The sequence below is a fragment of the Olea europaea genome, unplaced genomic scaffold, assembly GCF_002742605.1.
Source record: "Olea europaea var. sylvestris unplaced genomic scaffold, O_europaea_v1 scaffold1142, whole genome shotgun sequence".
Taxonomy (NCBI): domain Eukaryota; kingdom Viridiplantae; phylum Streptophyta; class Magnoliopsida; order Lamiales; family Oleaceae; genus Olea; species Olea europaea.
Genome location: NW_019228810.1, coordinates 246,422 through 259,069, shown reverse-complemented (window position 1 = coordinate 259,069; position 12,648 = coordinate 246,422). Strand labels below are relative to the sequence as shown.

Below are 12,648 nucleotides of genomic sequence, written 5' to 3'. Positions count from 1 at the left end.
GAGAGAAAGATCTGTCAATCCTAAAAAAGAGATGGCTTTGCGACGCCTTCTCACCGAGGTCAGTTTCAATCTTCACTAGTAATCCTTTTTAATAATAGGGTTTTATGTAATGTTTCTGACGTTGGTTATGATTTTTTATCCGTATTTTCTTCTTATTATGTAACTGTGTTGTGCGGTTATTTTTTCCTGTTTTAAAAATTACAAAACCCTAATGTTAGTGTTTGTCTAATAGATTTTATTGAAATTAGTCTGATGAATTATTAATTTCTGCGGGTTAGTTGTGAGTGTAATTTCAGTACAACTTCTGGTACTCTTCGCATTGAAGGTGCTTTTTTTTTTTTTTTAGGTAATACATTTAATTGAATAATTAATTGGGATAATTGTTAAATATTTGATATTTTCTTGAGATTAATCAGTGAAAATTATGATTTCATCTGCTCCGTTTGCTTTGTGTTGCGAATTTTTTTTTTTTGTTTCCTCGTCATTTCTGCACATTAGTTGGTTTGATTAACTGTGTAGTTTGGGAGCTGCCTCAGTGGTTGATTGAGTTGTAAAATGTTGTAACCTACAAATTTATCTGACCTGTCTTTTTGGAAATAGGTGAATATGGGATTTTGATTGTGAAACCGAGCAAATCTAACCAATGGCCAGCACTAAGATTTGCTAGGCAGAATATTATACATTTTATTTCATGCATTATTCGCTCATGCTTTTTCATCGCCACTATAGGTCAAAAGGCGGGAACCACAATTTAAGCTGTTAAGCAATTCCTTAATCCGAGCTTATCGCACTTCACGGATGGCTAAAGGAGCTGGAGGTATACGATAATGTTACGTTGCCATGAATTTGCTTCAAATTCAATATTTTTTTTTTTTAAAAAGAAAATATTTTGCGATGGAATGGGTTCCATTCACTTCGTTTCAACTCCGACCAAATCTTTTAGTTTAGAGACTGGAGGTTTGCTATAAATTATCTAAAAGCTAGTAGAATCAGGGCATTATAATACCTTACTTTCAAAGCTTCAAAGCGTTTTAAACTGTAACCAAGGCAGTGTTTAAGGATCCCCCTCTCTGAATATCTTGAAACTAAGAATTGCTTCAACTCAACTGCTTCTTGATCAATGTTACACTGGAAGCATCTTGAATCTGCTGTAGAAATCTACTTCAATTATTCTTATGTCTCTCATGATGTAGAATGTAGAATTATGGCCCCCCAATGCTTCTCGTTTTTTACTCCTCTTCTTTTGTAGTGCAAAAACTTGTAAGCACTCCCGGAACAAGGTCTACAGGAAGGTTTCATTCAAGTTACGTTGGTAGTCTAGCTCGTAGAGTGCGTGACAGTGATGGGTTAAGTGATGCTGCATATCTTAAGGAGCTTAATCATCGAAATGATCCGGAGGCAGTCATAAGGTTGTTTGAGAACCAACCTTCACTACACACTAACCCTTCTGCCCTTGGTGAATATGTTAAGGCTCTAGTTAAGGTTGATAGGCTTGATGATGCCGAGCTGCTCAAGACGTTGCACAGAGGTAAGATTAATAGTAGATTTGTCCACTATTTCATAACCTGCCCACTTTGGAAGAGCTTCAGCAAGAGAGCATGCATGCTCGTTTTCCCACACTAAAGTTTTTCTTCTGCAATGATTTCTAATTTAAGGTTTGTTTAACATGACGTCTTTACAGGAATCTCAGGTGCTGCAAATTCACATGTGGAGGAAGAAAGTGTAGGAGCACTTTCAGCTTTCCGAAATGTGGGGAAATCTACTAAAGATGGAGTTCTCGGTACTGCCAGTACTCCTATACACATGGTGGCTGCTGAAGGGGGTCATTTCAAAGAGCAATTATGGCGAACGATTCGTGCTCTTGGTATGGCCTTTCTCTTGATTTCGGGTGTTGGAGCACTCATTGAAGATAGAGGAATTGGTAAAGGTAATAATATCTCATGATACGTCGGGTATTTTTGCTCTCCAGTTTGTTGGATTTTGCTGAACAGATATCTTAATTGTCGTATACTCCATCAGGACTTGGTCTACACGAAGAAGTGCAGCCCACTATGGAATCCAATACAAAGTTTAGTGATGTCAAGGGAGTTGATGAGGCGAAATCTGAGCTGGAAGAAATTGTTCACTACCTCCGTGATCCTAAGGTGACTGCATCTTGGGATGTTTTTTATATACCTCACTTACTCTCTCTCACAAAAAAGAACAAAAAACTGCCATATTAGTGAGAATAATTTTTGGGATGCCCCCCCCCCCCAACCAATTTTCTTCCTATTAGGGAAAGGGTGTTGTTAGTTTGATGGGACTTTGTTGTGTTTTGGTAAGGTTTTATTATTGGTCCTTCTTACCCATTTTGTAGATTTCTTAATATTGCTATCTTGTCATTACAGCGCTTCACACGTCTTGGTGGTAAGCTTCCAAAAGGTGTTCTACTTGTGGGCCCCCCTGGCACTGGTAAGACAATGTTGGCTAGGGCCATAGCAGGAGAAGCTGGGGTGCCCTTTTTCTCTTGCAGTGGCAGTGAATTTGAGGAGATGTTTGTTGGTGTTGGGGCCCGAAGAGTGAGAGATCTGTTTTCTGCTGCAAAGAAGAGGTCACCGTGTATAATTTTCATTGACGAGATTGATGCCATAGGAGGAAGTCGTAACCCGAAGGATCAGCAATACATGAAAATGACTTTAAATCAGTTGCTTGTTGAACTGGATGGCTTCAAACAGAATGAGGGGATTATTGTGATCGCTGCAACTAATTTTCCAGAGTCACTGGATAAGGCACTGGTGAGACCTGGCCGGTTTGATCGTCACATTGTTGTCCCAAATCCTGATGTTGAAGGTCGGAGGCAGATCTTGGAATCCCATATGTCGAAGGTAAGTATCTGTATGGAGACACTTGCAGGGCCTTATTTTTTTTATAGTGTCTCTTTGCTCTCACATTTCATGGATTTTATTATTGAAGAGCTTCTCATCCCTCTAAATGACAACCTTTGTCAACTAACTAATTTAAAAAATAACTTTCAAAGATAGATTTCGTTTTTTGAATAGTTGATATATGGTTCTTTAAATTGAAGTATTTGAAATTTTGTCGGTTGGCAAATGCATCAAGTTGTCCCTATTAACCATTACGTAGGACTTCCTTTTTAAATTTTCTTTGAAAATGTGGGATAAAGTTAAGGGATGTCCAAAGAGTCAGAGGGGCTTGGGTGGGATTCCTTGCTGGATTAGCCTTTCACGTGGTATGTGAGGTTGGTTTTCCTGAGCTGAAGCAAGTAGGCATGAGTCCTTGAGTTAGGACGGTTTGTTTGTACCAGTGGCTGTTGGTTCCGAAATTCATAGGAAATTTTGATAATTCTCTTCCATTATTTTATTGTTCGTATTGTTATGTGTCCATTGTTGGTGTAAGATCCTCATTTTGATCTTTTAGCTTTACTCGAATGCCATTTGACAGGTTCTCAAGGCAGATGATGTTGATCTTATGATTATTGCTCGAGGAACTCCTGGTTTTTCTGGTGCTGATCTTGCAAACTTGGTCAATGTTGCTGCGCTCAAGGCTGCGATGGATGGTGCCAAAGCAGTGAGCATGGCTGATCTCGAGTATGCTAAGGACAAAATCATGATGGGAAGTGAGCGCAAATCGGCTGTTATATCAGAGGAATCACGAAAACTGACTGCTTACCACGAGGGTGGCCATGCTCTTGTAGCCATACATACTGATGGGGCTTTACCCGTGCATAAAGCAACCATTGTACCACGAGGTATGTCTCTTGGGATGGTTGCGCAGTTGCCGGACACGGATGAGACGAGTATATCGCGTAAACAGATGCTTGCTCGTCTCGATGTTTGCATGGGTGGGAGAGTTGCAGAAGAGCTCATCTTCGGAGAAAATGAAGTGACTTCAGGTGCATCGAGTGATCTCCAGCAAGCTACCAATCTTGCAAGAGCAATGGTTACGAAGTATGGCATGAGCAAACTAGTCGGAGTCGTTACTCACAACTATGATGATAATGGTAAGAGCATGAGCACCGAAACTAGGCTCCAAATTGAAAAGGAAGTGAGAGAATTCTTGGAAACAGCATATACCAACGCCAAAGCCATTCTCACCGCACATAGTAAAGAGCACCATGCTCTTGCCAATGCTTTGCTTGAGCATGAGACACTTACAGGAAGTCAGATCAAGGCCCTACTTGCCGAGGTTAACTCTCAGCAAACACAGCAACAGCAACAGATAGTTACAACACAAAGTAATTCACAATCCAATGCCGTTCCTCCCTCGACGCCTAATCCAGCAGCATCTGCAGCTGCAGCTGCAGCGGCTGCAGCAGCAGCAGCAACTGCCGCAGCCAAATCAAAAGGCATTGCCCCTGTTGGATCTTAGTGGAAAAACGAGCTTGTTGGTTTGCGGTTTAGGAAAAAGATCCCGTGAAGAATTGTAGCCAAATGACTCTGGTAAGATGCACCTACTCTTTATTAAATAACTGCAAGGTGCATACAGATAGTTACTTGCTTGCATTCCCTTCTTCTTTGAGAAACAACTGGAGTTTAGATTGTTGCCTGTGAGGTCATTTTTATGTCACTGAATGGAAGTTGTAGAATACAAATGACATTTTAAATTATTTAACGGAAGGTGTAGTTGTAATATTGAATGAAGTCTGTTGGACAATTTTTCCTGTCTTGTTGAGTTAATTTGGCCATGCAATTAACTAGAGACTTCTATATAGAGTTATTTTTACATTTTGTTCTCTGGTTAGTTTCTTCGTCGAGCTGGAATTTTAAATTTTTTTATGAAGCAACTCATCTTAATTGTCAATTGAATTGGGAGTCTAACCTTTTTAAGTTTTGCTACAGACGTTAAAAATCCTAGACGCACTACAACAAAGGATTTTTATGTGGTGACAGAATTCCTATGAACAGAGATGAGAAATGCAAGGAGCTGATCGTAAACTTAGGAGGATTCGACTCGAGTAAAATAGTTAAACCACTAGTATTTAATATATTTCATTTTCGTTCTACCGCAACACCATTCGTGCTTAAAGTTCTGAGTAACACAATTTGAAACCTATGACGTGCACATTTTATCAAGGTACTTGATGTCAAAAATTGCTTGGAGCGCCCCCATCAACAAATAGAGCCATAAACCCTCTTTAACACTACGTACAAGAAAATGTTAGAATGCTCAATCATCAGAAGGTGGCAGTCAAAAGCACCTTGATGCCTAACTCTGCTTGGGGTAAGCATTCGCTTTTTGGATCATCTTCTGTCCAATGTGGTACCCCACCCCTCTTTTCGGTTGCCAAGTGGATCTAGGAAATGGAAGCGCAAATTTAATCCCAGCTGTTCGCCCATAAATAAATTGGAGGCTCAAGCCATCAATGAGATGTCACTCTAAAAAAACGTGGCATTTAGCATTTTACCTAGGAATCGTGTTAGATGGGTATGGTCAAAAGGGCAATCTGGGGGTGAGTGGTACATGTCCCCCCTGTCAACGTGGCCCTTCTCGTTCCTTAGAGCTGTTTTAAGATCATTTTTATAGATTTGCTTGGTTGGCAAGCTTACTTGGAGGTTAGGTTTACTCGTGGACAATTTTCTAGGAGGGAATGAAAGAGGCTTCTTGGGTCGACAAGAAAGTCAAACTGAAAAATTGTACTGAGGTATTTGCTCCGTACCTGTCAAGCAAAAATTGATAGGACAATGCTCCGACGCGTAGCTCCAGAGATTGGATCATGTGCCTACCAACTATGGTGTCTGATGGTTCAAAACCCTTGCCCAGCAGCAAAAGATATAGAATTGGCCCCTTTTGAGCCACAGTCTAAAATACATTTTCAAGCAGTAATTTAACATCATTTTAATTATACGTTTTTTAATAAAATAATATTACACACAAATTTAAAATTTTTCTTTATTTTTTAACCACACATTTTCAATCAATACACTATTCAAAAATATATTTTTATGAAAATAATGTGTCTCAAACAAGGACTTGAGCTACTTGTCTGCAAAACTATACGTGTCTACACAATATACTACCCAAATAAAAAAAAATTATTGTCTTAAACAAAAGGTATATGCTGAAGCTAATATGGTAAATGAAATTTAAACCAAAAACCATTTCATTTGACATCCATTAATACACTGAGATAGAGCAAGTTAGAATAGAGTCAAGAACTCATATATAGTAATCCTCTGTACCGTACATATCATCTACGTTAAGTAAAGTTGCTTACGGTATAATTTCAGACATGCGCTACACTCGACCAACTTGTTTTCTTTATGCAGAAACAGTCTTTGGCCTGACTCCAATTTTTCTCCATGAAACACTTGGCATTATCTGTTTAGTGTCAACTCGATCCTTGTACTGGACAGCAAAGTTCAGTAACGAGTCAAGAAGAGAATCCGAGAGAAGGTGGGGTTTGAGTCCCAATTCAACAAGTTTCGTATGCTTGGCATTATAGTAATGCTCTTCTGCCTCGACTCTTGGATTGGGCACGGAAATGGTTTGCACTTGAAGGCCAAGTTTCTCTCCTGCCTTTGTAACGAGGGTGGCAAGTTGGTTGACTGAAAACTGCTCCGTGAATTGATTAAAAACCCGGAATTCACCTTGCTGAGCCGGATTGGCAATAGCAAGCTCAACGCATTGAACTGTGTCTCTTATGTCCAAATACCCCCTCGTCTGTGTAAATAATCAGGACAAATCAGAAAATATATTAAGCGCAGTCATTTTCAATAAAACTTGGAGTAGGAAATAGTCAAAGTACGACAATTAATGAACACAAAGATAAATAGATAAAATTATCACCATCAGGATCATGGATATGCTTCATGCATTTGCAAGAGGTAAGAGTAACATAGTTTTGTACGCATACGAGCAGGGGGTGCTTTCTTGAATGGCATTAAAAGAGTCAATTAAATAATGAGCAGCATAAAAAAAGATTTCTTGCCTCATCAAAAATGATCTTTGGACACAAAATAAGTTTATAATGATCAGAAATCTGAATACATAGACATGTTAACATGTAAAGTCATTACCTGACCCCCTTTGCCATAGACTGTAAGTGGATGATCAACAGCGGCCTGGACACAGAACCGATTCAGTGCAGTTCCAAACACTGCATCATAATCAAGCCTGTTACACAGCTCCTCGTGCATTGCTGTCTCATCTGTTCTCAGCCCATAGACCACTCCCTGATTTAGATCAGTGGCTCTGATCCCCCAAGCTTTGCAAGTAAAAGCAATGTTGTGGGAATCATGGACCTTGCTAAGATGGTAAAAGGAGCTTGCTTGCTTGGGATAAGGTAACGTATCTGTTCTTCCATTGTGAGTAATTGTTATGTAACCCTCCTCAATATCTATATTCGGAGTGCCATATTCGCCCATGGTACCAAGTTTCACAAGATGGCAATCCTCTTTAAACTCCTTTATAGCAAAGAGAACATTAAGTGTCCCTATCACATTGTTCTGTTGGGTGAATACAGCTCTTGACCTATCGATCATGGAGTAGGGAGCAGACCTCTGTTCTCCGAAATGGACAACCGCATCGGGTTTGAATGACTTGAAGGCCTCAGACAAGAACTCAAAGTCACATATGTCACCAATGTACAGTTGAATGTCTTTACCGGTCAAAGACTCCCAACGCCTGATCCGGTTATGAATAGACGATATGGGTGTAAGAGAATCAAGACCAAGCTGGTGGTCGAAAAGACGACGAACGAGGTTGTCAACAATGGCAACTTCGTAATTTTTGTTGGACAGGTGGAGGGAAGTAGCCCAACCACAGTATCCATCACCACCAATTACCATGACCTTCTTTGGAGTGGAAGCTTCACTTGAACTACCATAAGAACCAGATCCAGGTTCAGTTTTGGCTTCTTGACTCGTGGAAACTGCTGTTGCATATATGCTACAGCATCTTTGTGACATTTTTCCATGGACAGAAAGCCTTTTCAGTGACAGGTGAGAAATAGGGAAACTAAGAGATGCAGAGAATGAGATTAAGCCTGGGTTTGATGGTTTGTAGTATGTCTTGCTGCTGGAAGCAATATCTAAAGGACATGAGGTTGAAAGCAAATGTGCCATAATACTATTAACTGCACCCACTAATTGTGCAAAATATCTGCAATATCAATAAATTAATTTGCATATTATTAGTGGCGTTATAGGAGTCAAGATTATGAGGGATGGCACATTGGGAGTGAGATGCAGAGGAATAGATACATAGTTGGGCAAGAACGAAATGGAAAATGAGCAAAGAAATATGATGTTTCTACAAGGAATAATAACTATGGAAACGGATATCAATTAGCATTGTTCTCATGCAGGAATTCAAGGGTACATGAAACTTTGTATAATTACAGAAGATAAAACAGAGGCATTTCACCAATAATATGGTAATATTGTGATAACATCCCCTGCTGCTGTACTTCAACTAATGGAATTCCCCTGTTGCTGTTATGGATTATACTAACACCTAGATGCTGGCTTCTTCTGATCTAGGAGAGATTTTAGGCAATGATTTGCTGAATTGTAAATAGATTTATTGAAATGCATAGAAACTGGAAATAGAAATTGAAAGAACAATTCCAAGCGAGAGGCTGGATCTCTCCTAATAGACTCAATCAACTACTCAATATCTTCCCCCCTTTCTCCATTCCTTTCCCTTCTATTTATAGGCAATCCCTTAATGAAGCCTATTACATTTTTATCCCTCCTACTAAGTAAGTAGTGAACATTCTAGAATTATTTATTGGGCCCTATCATATTGCTCAGGACAGACATCAACCACCCAACATACTATTAGCATTGTGGTGTCCCCAAATCATATTTGCTCAAATGCCATTATCTCTGCAAAGATATCACATTACAAGCCACGTAATATGCATGCCATCCTAAATATCCGTCTATAACAAAAGTTAAGCTGATGCTTCAAATTTGAAACAAATCTACACCAATACTTAAATATGCCTTAATTTATATTAAACTCAAATGAGGTAGTTTGGTTACAAATGCATCCAATACTACTTTTTTTTTTTTTTTTTTTTTTTAATGTCACGTAGTCAAGCACAGTTCAGCCCAGAAGGCTGGGATTGAATTAGTAGTTTCTTTCTCAACGGCTACCTTAAGCCTGATTAAATCCTCGTAGATGCCTATTATCAACATTTCAAGGCATTCCAAATGCGTCAGAGGCTGATACATTTGAGACAAGCCTTCATTAGGAGCCTCAAAACTTACACTTTGAAAGCCCATTGTTAAGGCTTATGCCTTGACATACTGAGGCACACACCTCAAGGCAGCTGAGGAATTGGCTCCTCATTCTCGCTATTTTTAAGCCGTTGTTTTAATAGTCTCAGCTTTTGGTTGGTTTTCATAGACCAGATCATTTTAAGGTTGGAGTTCTGTAGAATATGATCTAACCCTAAAAACGAAAAGCAAAAGAAAACAAAAAAGTGAAGAGCTGGAGCATGCCCTAGCTCTACAACTTAAGTGCAAAAAAACCCCAAGTGAAGTTGCTACTCTCCAATGGCAGACGACAATTACAGGAAACCACCTGCAACAACTTCACTCTTTTTCCCTTTCCCTCTCTCTTTTTTTCCTTTTTCTTTATTGTCACCGTGTTTTAGATCCTAATTCCTTTGATTTTATTCCCTTCTAAGGTCAAAGCAAGAAAAAATTCTTAAATCGTGGTTAGTTGTTTCGCTGGTTTTATACATTTAGCATTAGTTGTGGATTACATTTCTGTTCAGGCTCCGAATCATTTCCTCTGTTTAACCTTTTTGGGACCGCTACCACTTCCTCCTCCTCATACTCATCATTTCCCTCTTTCTCTTCTATGAGCAGCATCAATTTCAATGGCAACAATCATCTATACCAGGTGAACTCTGAATGCAGAGGACGTGACTTACAGGTAATTGTGAGACTCAACCTAGCCTAGCCCAAGATATTCTCATTAATGAGCAAGGTTGTGGATTGGAGACTCGTGTATTTGTGGTATATTAAATAGTTTCAAAAACAAACGGAAACCCTACAGCTCTGCGACAATGGAATACAATTAGTTGTACAACTCTTTTAATGCAATCCTCGCATTCAAGATGGTGGCTCTCAAAATACAATTTTTCCTTCTACAATGAACATGACTAATGCTTATGTGGACGATTTAACATGCGACTTCCAAATCAGCCTTATATTCAATGTCCTAGATTTATCTAAATTTCATGGGTCTGATGGGATTGTAAGGTGTCTAATGGAGTGAATTTTTTTGATTGGTTGTTTTGAAGCCAAAAGAAGTCATTGACAAATTTATGGACAAGGAGAAGGTTTGATCTAGTTGGGCAACAAATTGCTGACATTTTCCGATAAAATGGTTGATCAGCCTTATTCAGAAAGCACCAAAAAGAGCTTACTAAAGTTAATCAAATATCCAAGTTTTCTCGTAAAACTCAGAGTTCTCTTCATCCTGAATGAGTTGACGTGTGAGCAAGAATTGAAATATTTTTTCTCGCAACTCTTTCTTGGACTAGCATTTATATTTTTATCAGTCTAAACTTACAAGGCATTTGGCTGAGCCAGATATCAAATTCACCAATTTCAAAGTCAGTCTTTCTTAATCTGTGAAGCCTTCCACGTTTATTTGATTTTAAACAAATTTCAAGCACAATAACATGAAAGGAAAAATATGGTAATTTAAGTTTACAAGCAAATACAAGTCAATAAACAAAGGTTATAGCACATAACCAGAAAACCGTCCATAAAATTCAATAGCTGAAGAACCCAATTCAAATATAACTTGAACAAGATTGTGCTCCTAGTGTCATGACCCGAATCAACAGAAAACGTGTAACATCAAAATAAAACACAGAAGATAAAGGAAGCAAAAGGGTCAACGAAATTGATGGATAACAGAAATTTTACCCAGTGAGAACGATAAAATCAGGGGGTGGGCGACTGGGCAGTAGAGCGTAGTCCTTAAGGTTCTTTCTGGGTTTGTGTTCCTGGGAGCATCAAGGGAGAGTGAGTGAGGGATATGCTTCATAGTTTCATAAATTGCATTTTTAGCCCCTAAACATTTTCAAATTATGTTGATTGCTCCCTGAATTTTTAAATTTGTTTGTATTTCTGTTTATGTTTATAATTTTCTATTTTAACGAAATCATTGTGTAAGTTAATGTCTAATTTTTCATTTGAGAAGTTTAAAACACTAAACATTCATTTATTTTCCACTTGGACTTGATGGACGGTGTGATTTACATCTACAAAAGTAATTTATCGCTTAATTGGGAGAGCTAAAAATAAGTGATGAATCCCACGTAAAATGGAGTAGTATAGCCTTCTTGGTGGAACGGAGCCAAATGGGGGCAAGTGGAGTTTCCAATAATAGTTTTACCGATATCTAAAAATAATTCCAAATATGCAACAAATTCGTCTTGGCAGAGCAGAGCCAAGTAGAGTCAGTCCACTGAAATTTAAGAAATATTATTGCTTATAATTTTAAAAATTATTATATTTATATTTTAAAATTTTGATAAGTAAATTATTCTCAAAAAATTTGAGTAGTGACCCACCATTATTCCTAGCTAATTAACCAACGTTTGAAAATGGCTTCAAGAAAGATATTTTGGCACTCATAAAGCATATCCATGTGGATATTCGAATTCGGATCTTTCAACCCGACAAACCAACTTTAGGGTGGGTCCCATTTCAATTTTATTTTATAAATGTTTAAAGTGAGTTTAATTGGTTAATTAGCATCGTAACCTACGAATGATAGAGCTTTTTATTAATCTAATCTTGGTGAATTTATTCTTAAGATCTGCTAGAGGAATAGTGTCAATGACAAGGTTTTATACAAATGTATACTTGACAAAATTTCATAAACAATTTTTAAAAAAATTAAAAGAAAAAGCTATCAATAAAAAATTGTCATTTCAGCAGCTGGAAATAGCCTTTGTTACATTGTGCAACTAGTTTAATCATTTATTCTTACCATATTTTGGTACATTTAATTAAATAAATTGAGTTATGAAATTATCAATCTTATGTTACATGTTTATTTCTTCGGTATATTGTTTTTTTTGAATTTCTTGTGTTATATATACTAGTAAACACTTCATAGTTTTTATTTTAAATTAAAGTTAGCAATGGTCTCTTCATTATTGGTGTATGCGTATTAAACGTTAAAAATGCTACTTATACATAATGAAGTTATATAACAGTTTGCATACTAATAAGGTGATGAAAAGAGAAAGAAAGCTTCTTCTTTTTGTAGTAGAAATTTTGATCCAATCATATTTCATTAATCATTATTTAATTTTATTATATAAATATAGCACAACTGTTTCAATTTGCATGATATAGGAGACTATGTACATTGATGAGAAAAAGTGGAGGAAAAATCATTAATGTAGATCATGTCACATGAAAAAATATAACCGATAATATAACCCACAATGTACCTCTAGCAGTTAGGCTTGGGCACGATTTGGTTTGGATTGGTTTTGACTCCAACCCGAAACCAAAATCAATTTAGTCAGTTTGTATGAATTTCAACTCAAACCAATCCACTCTAACTCTTAAACCAAATTGAATCAAATCAAATCAGTTTAGTTCGGTTCAGTTCGTTTAGTCAGTTTTGACTTTTAGTCCAAAATGATATATATATATATATATA

General features: G+C 37.7%; 2 protein-coding genes across 2 annotated transcripts; one reads left to right on the top strand and one right to left on the bottom strand.

The window, feature by feature from the left end:
* The first annotated feature begins 6 nt into the window (after nucleotides 1-6).
* Nucleotides 7-4,708, top strand: LOC111373559 (ATP-dependent zinc metalloprotease FTSH 4, mitochondrial). Its single transcript, XM_022996108.1, has 7 exons — nucleotides 7-58; nucleotides 730-817; nucleotides 1,250-1,528; nucleotides 1,682-1,927; nucleotides 2,020-2,144; nucleotides 2,388-2,864; nucleotides 3,442-4,708. The coding sequence occupies exons 1-7, from the start codon at nucleotides 32-34 to the stop codon at nucleotides 4,366-4,368; spliced, it is 2,169 nt and encodes a 722-aa protein (XP_022851876.1). The 5' UTR covers nucleotides 7-31; the 3' UTR covers nucleotides 4,369-4,708.
* A 1,346-nt stretch (nucleotides 4,709-6,054) lies between these two features.
* LOC111373558 (UDP-sulfoquinovose synthase, chloroplastic-like) lies at nucleotides 6,055-11,001 on the bottom strand. The gene is made up of 3 exons (XM_022996107.1): nucleotides 10,893-11,001; nucleotides 7,017-8,100; nucleotides 6,055-6,660 (listed from the first exon to the last, which is right to left on the bottom strand). The coding sequence occupies exons 2-3, from the start codon at nucleotides 8,061-8,063 to the stop codon at nucleotides 6,259-6,261; spliced, it is 1,449 nt and encodes a 482-aa protein (XP_022851875.1). The 5' UTR covers nucleotides 8,064-8,100; nucleotides 10,893-11,001; the 3' UTR covers nucleotides 6,055-6,258.
* Nucleotides 11,002-12,648: the final 1,647 nt, after the last annotated feature.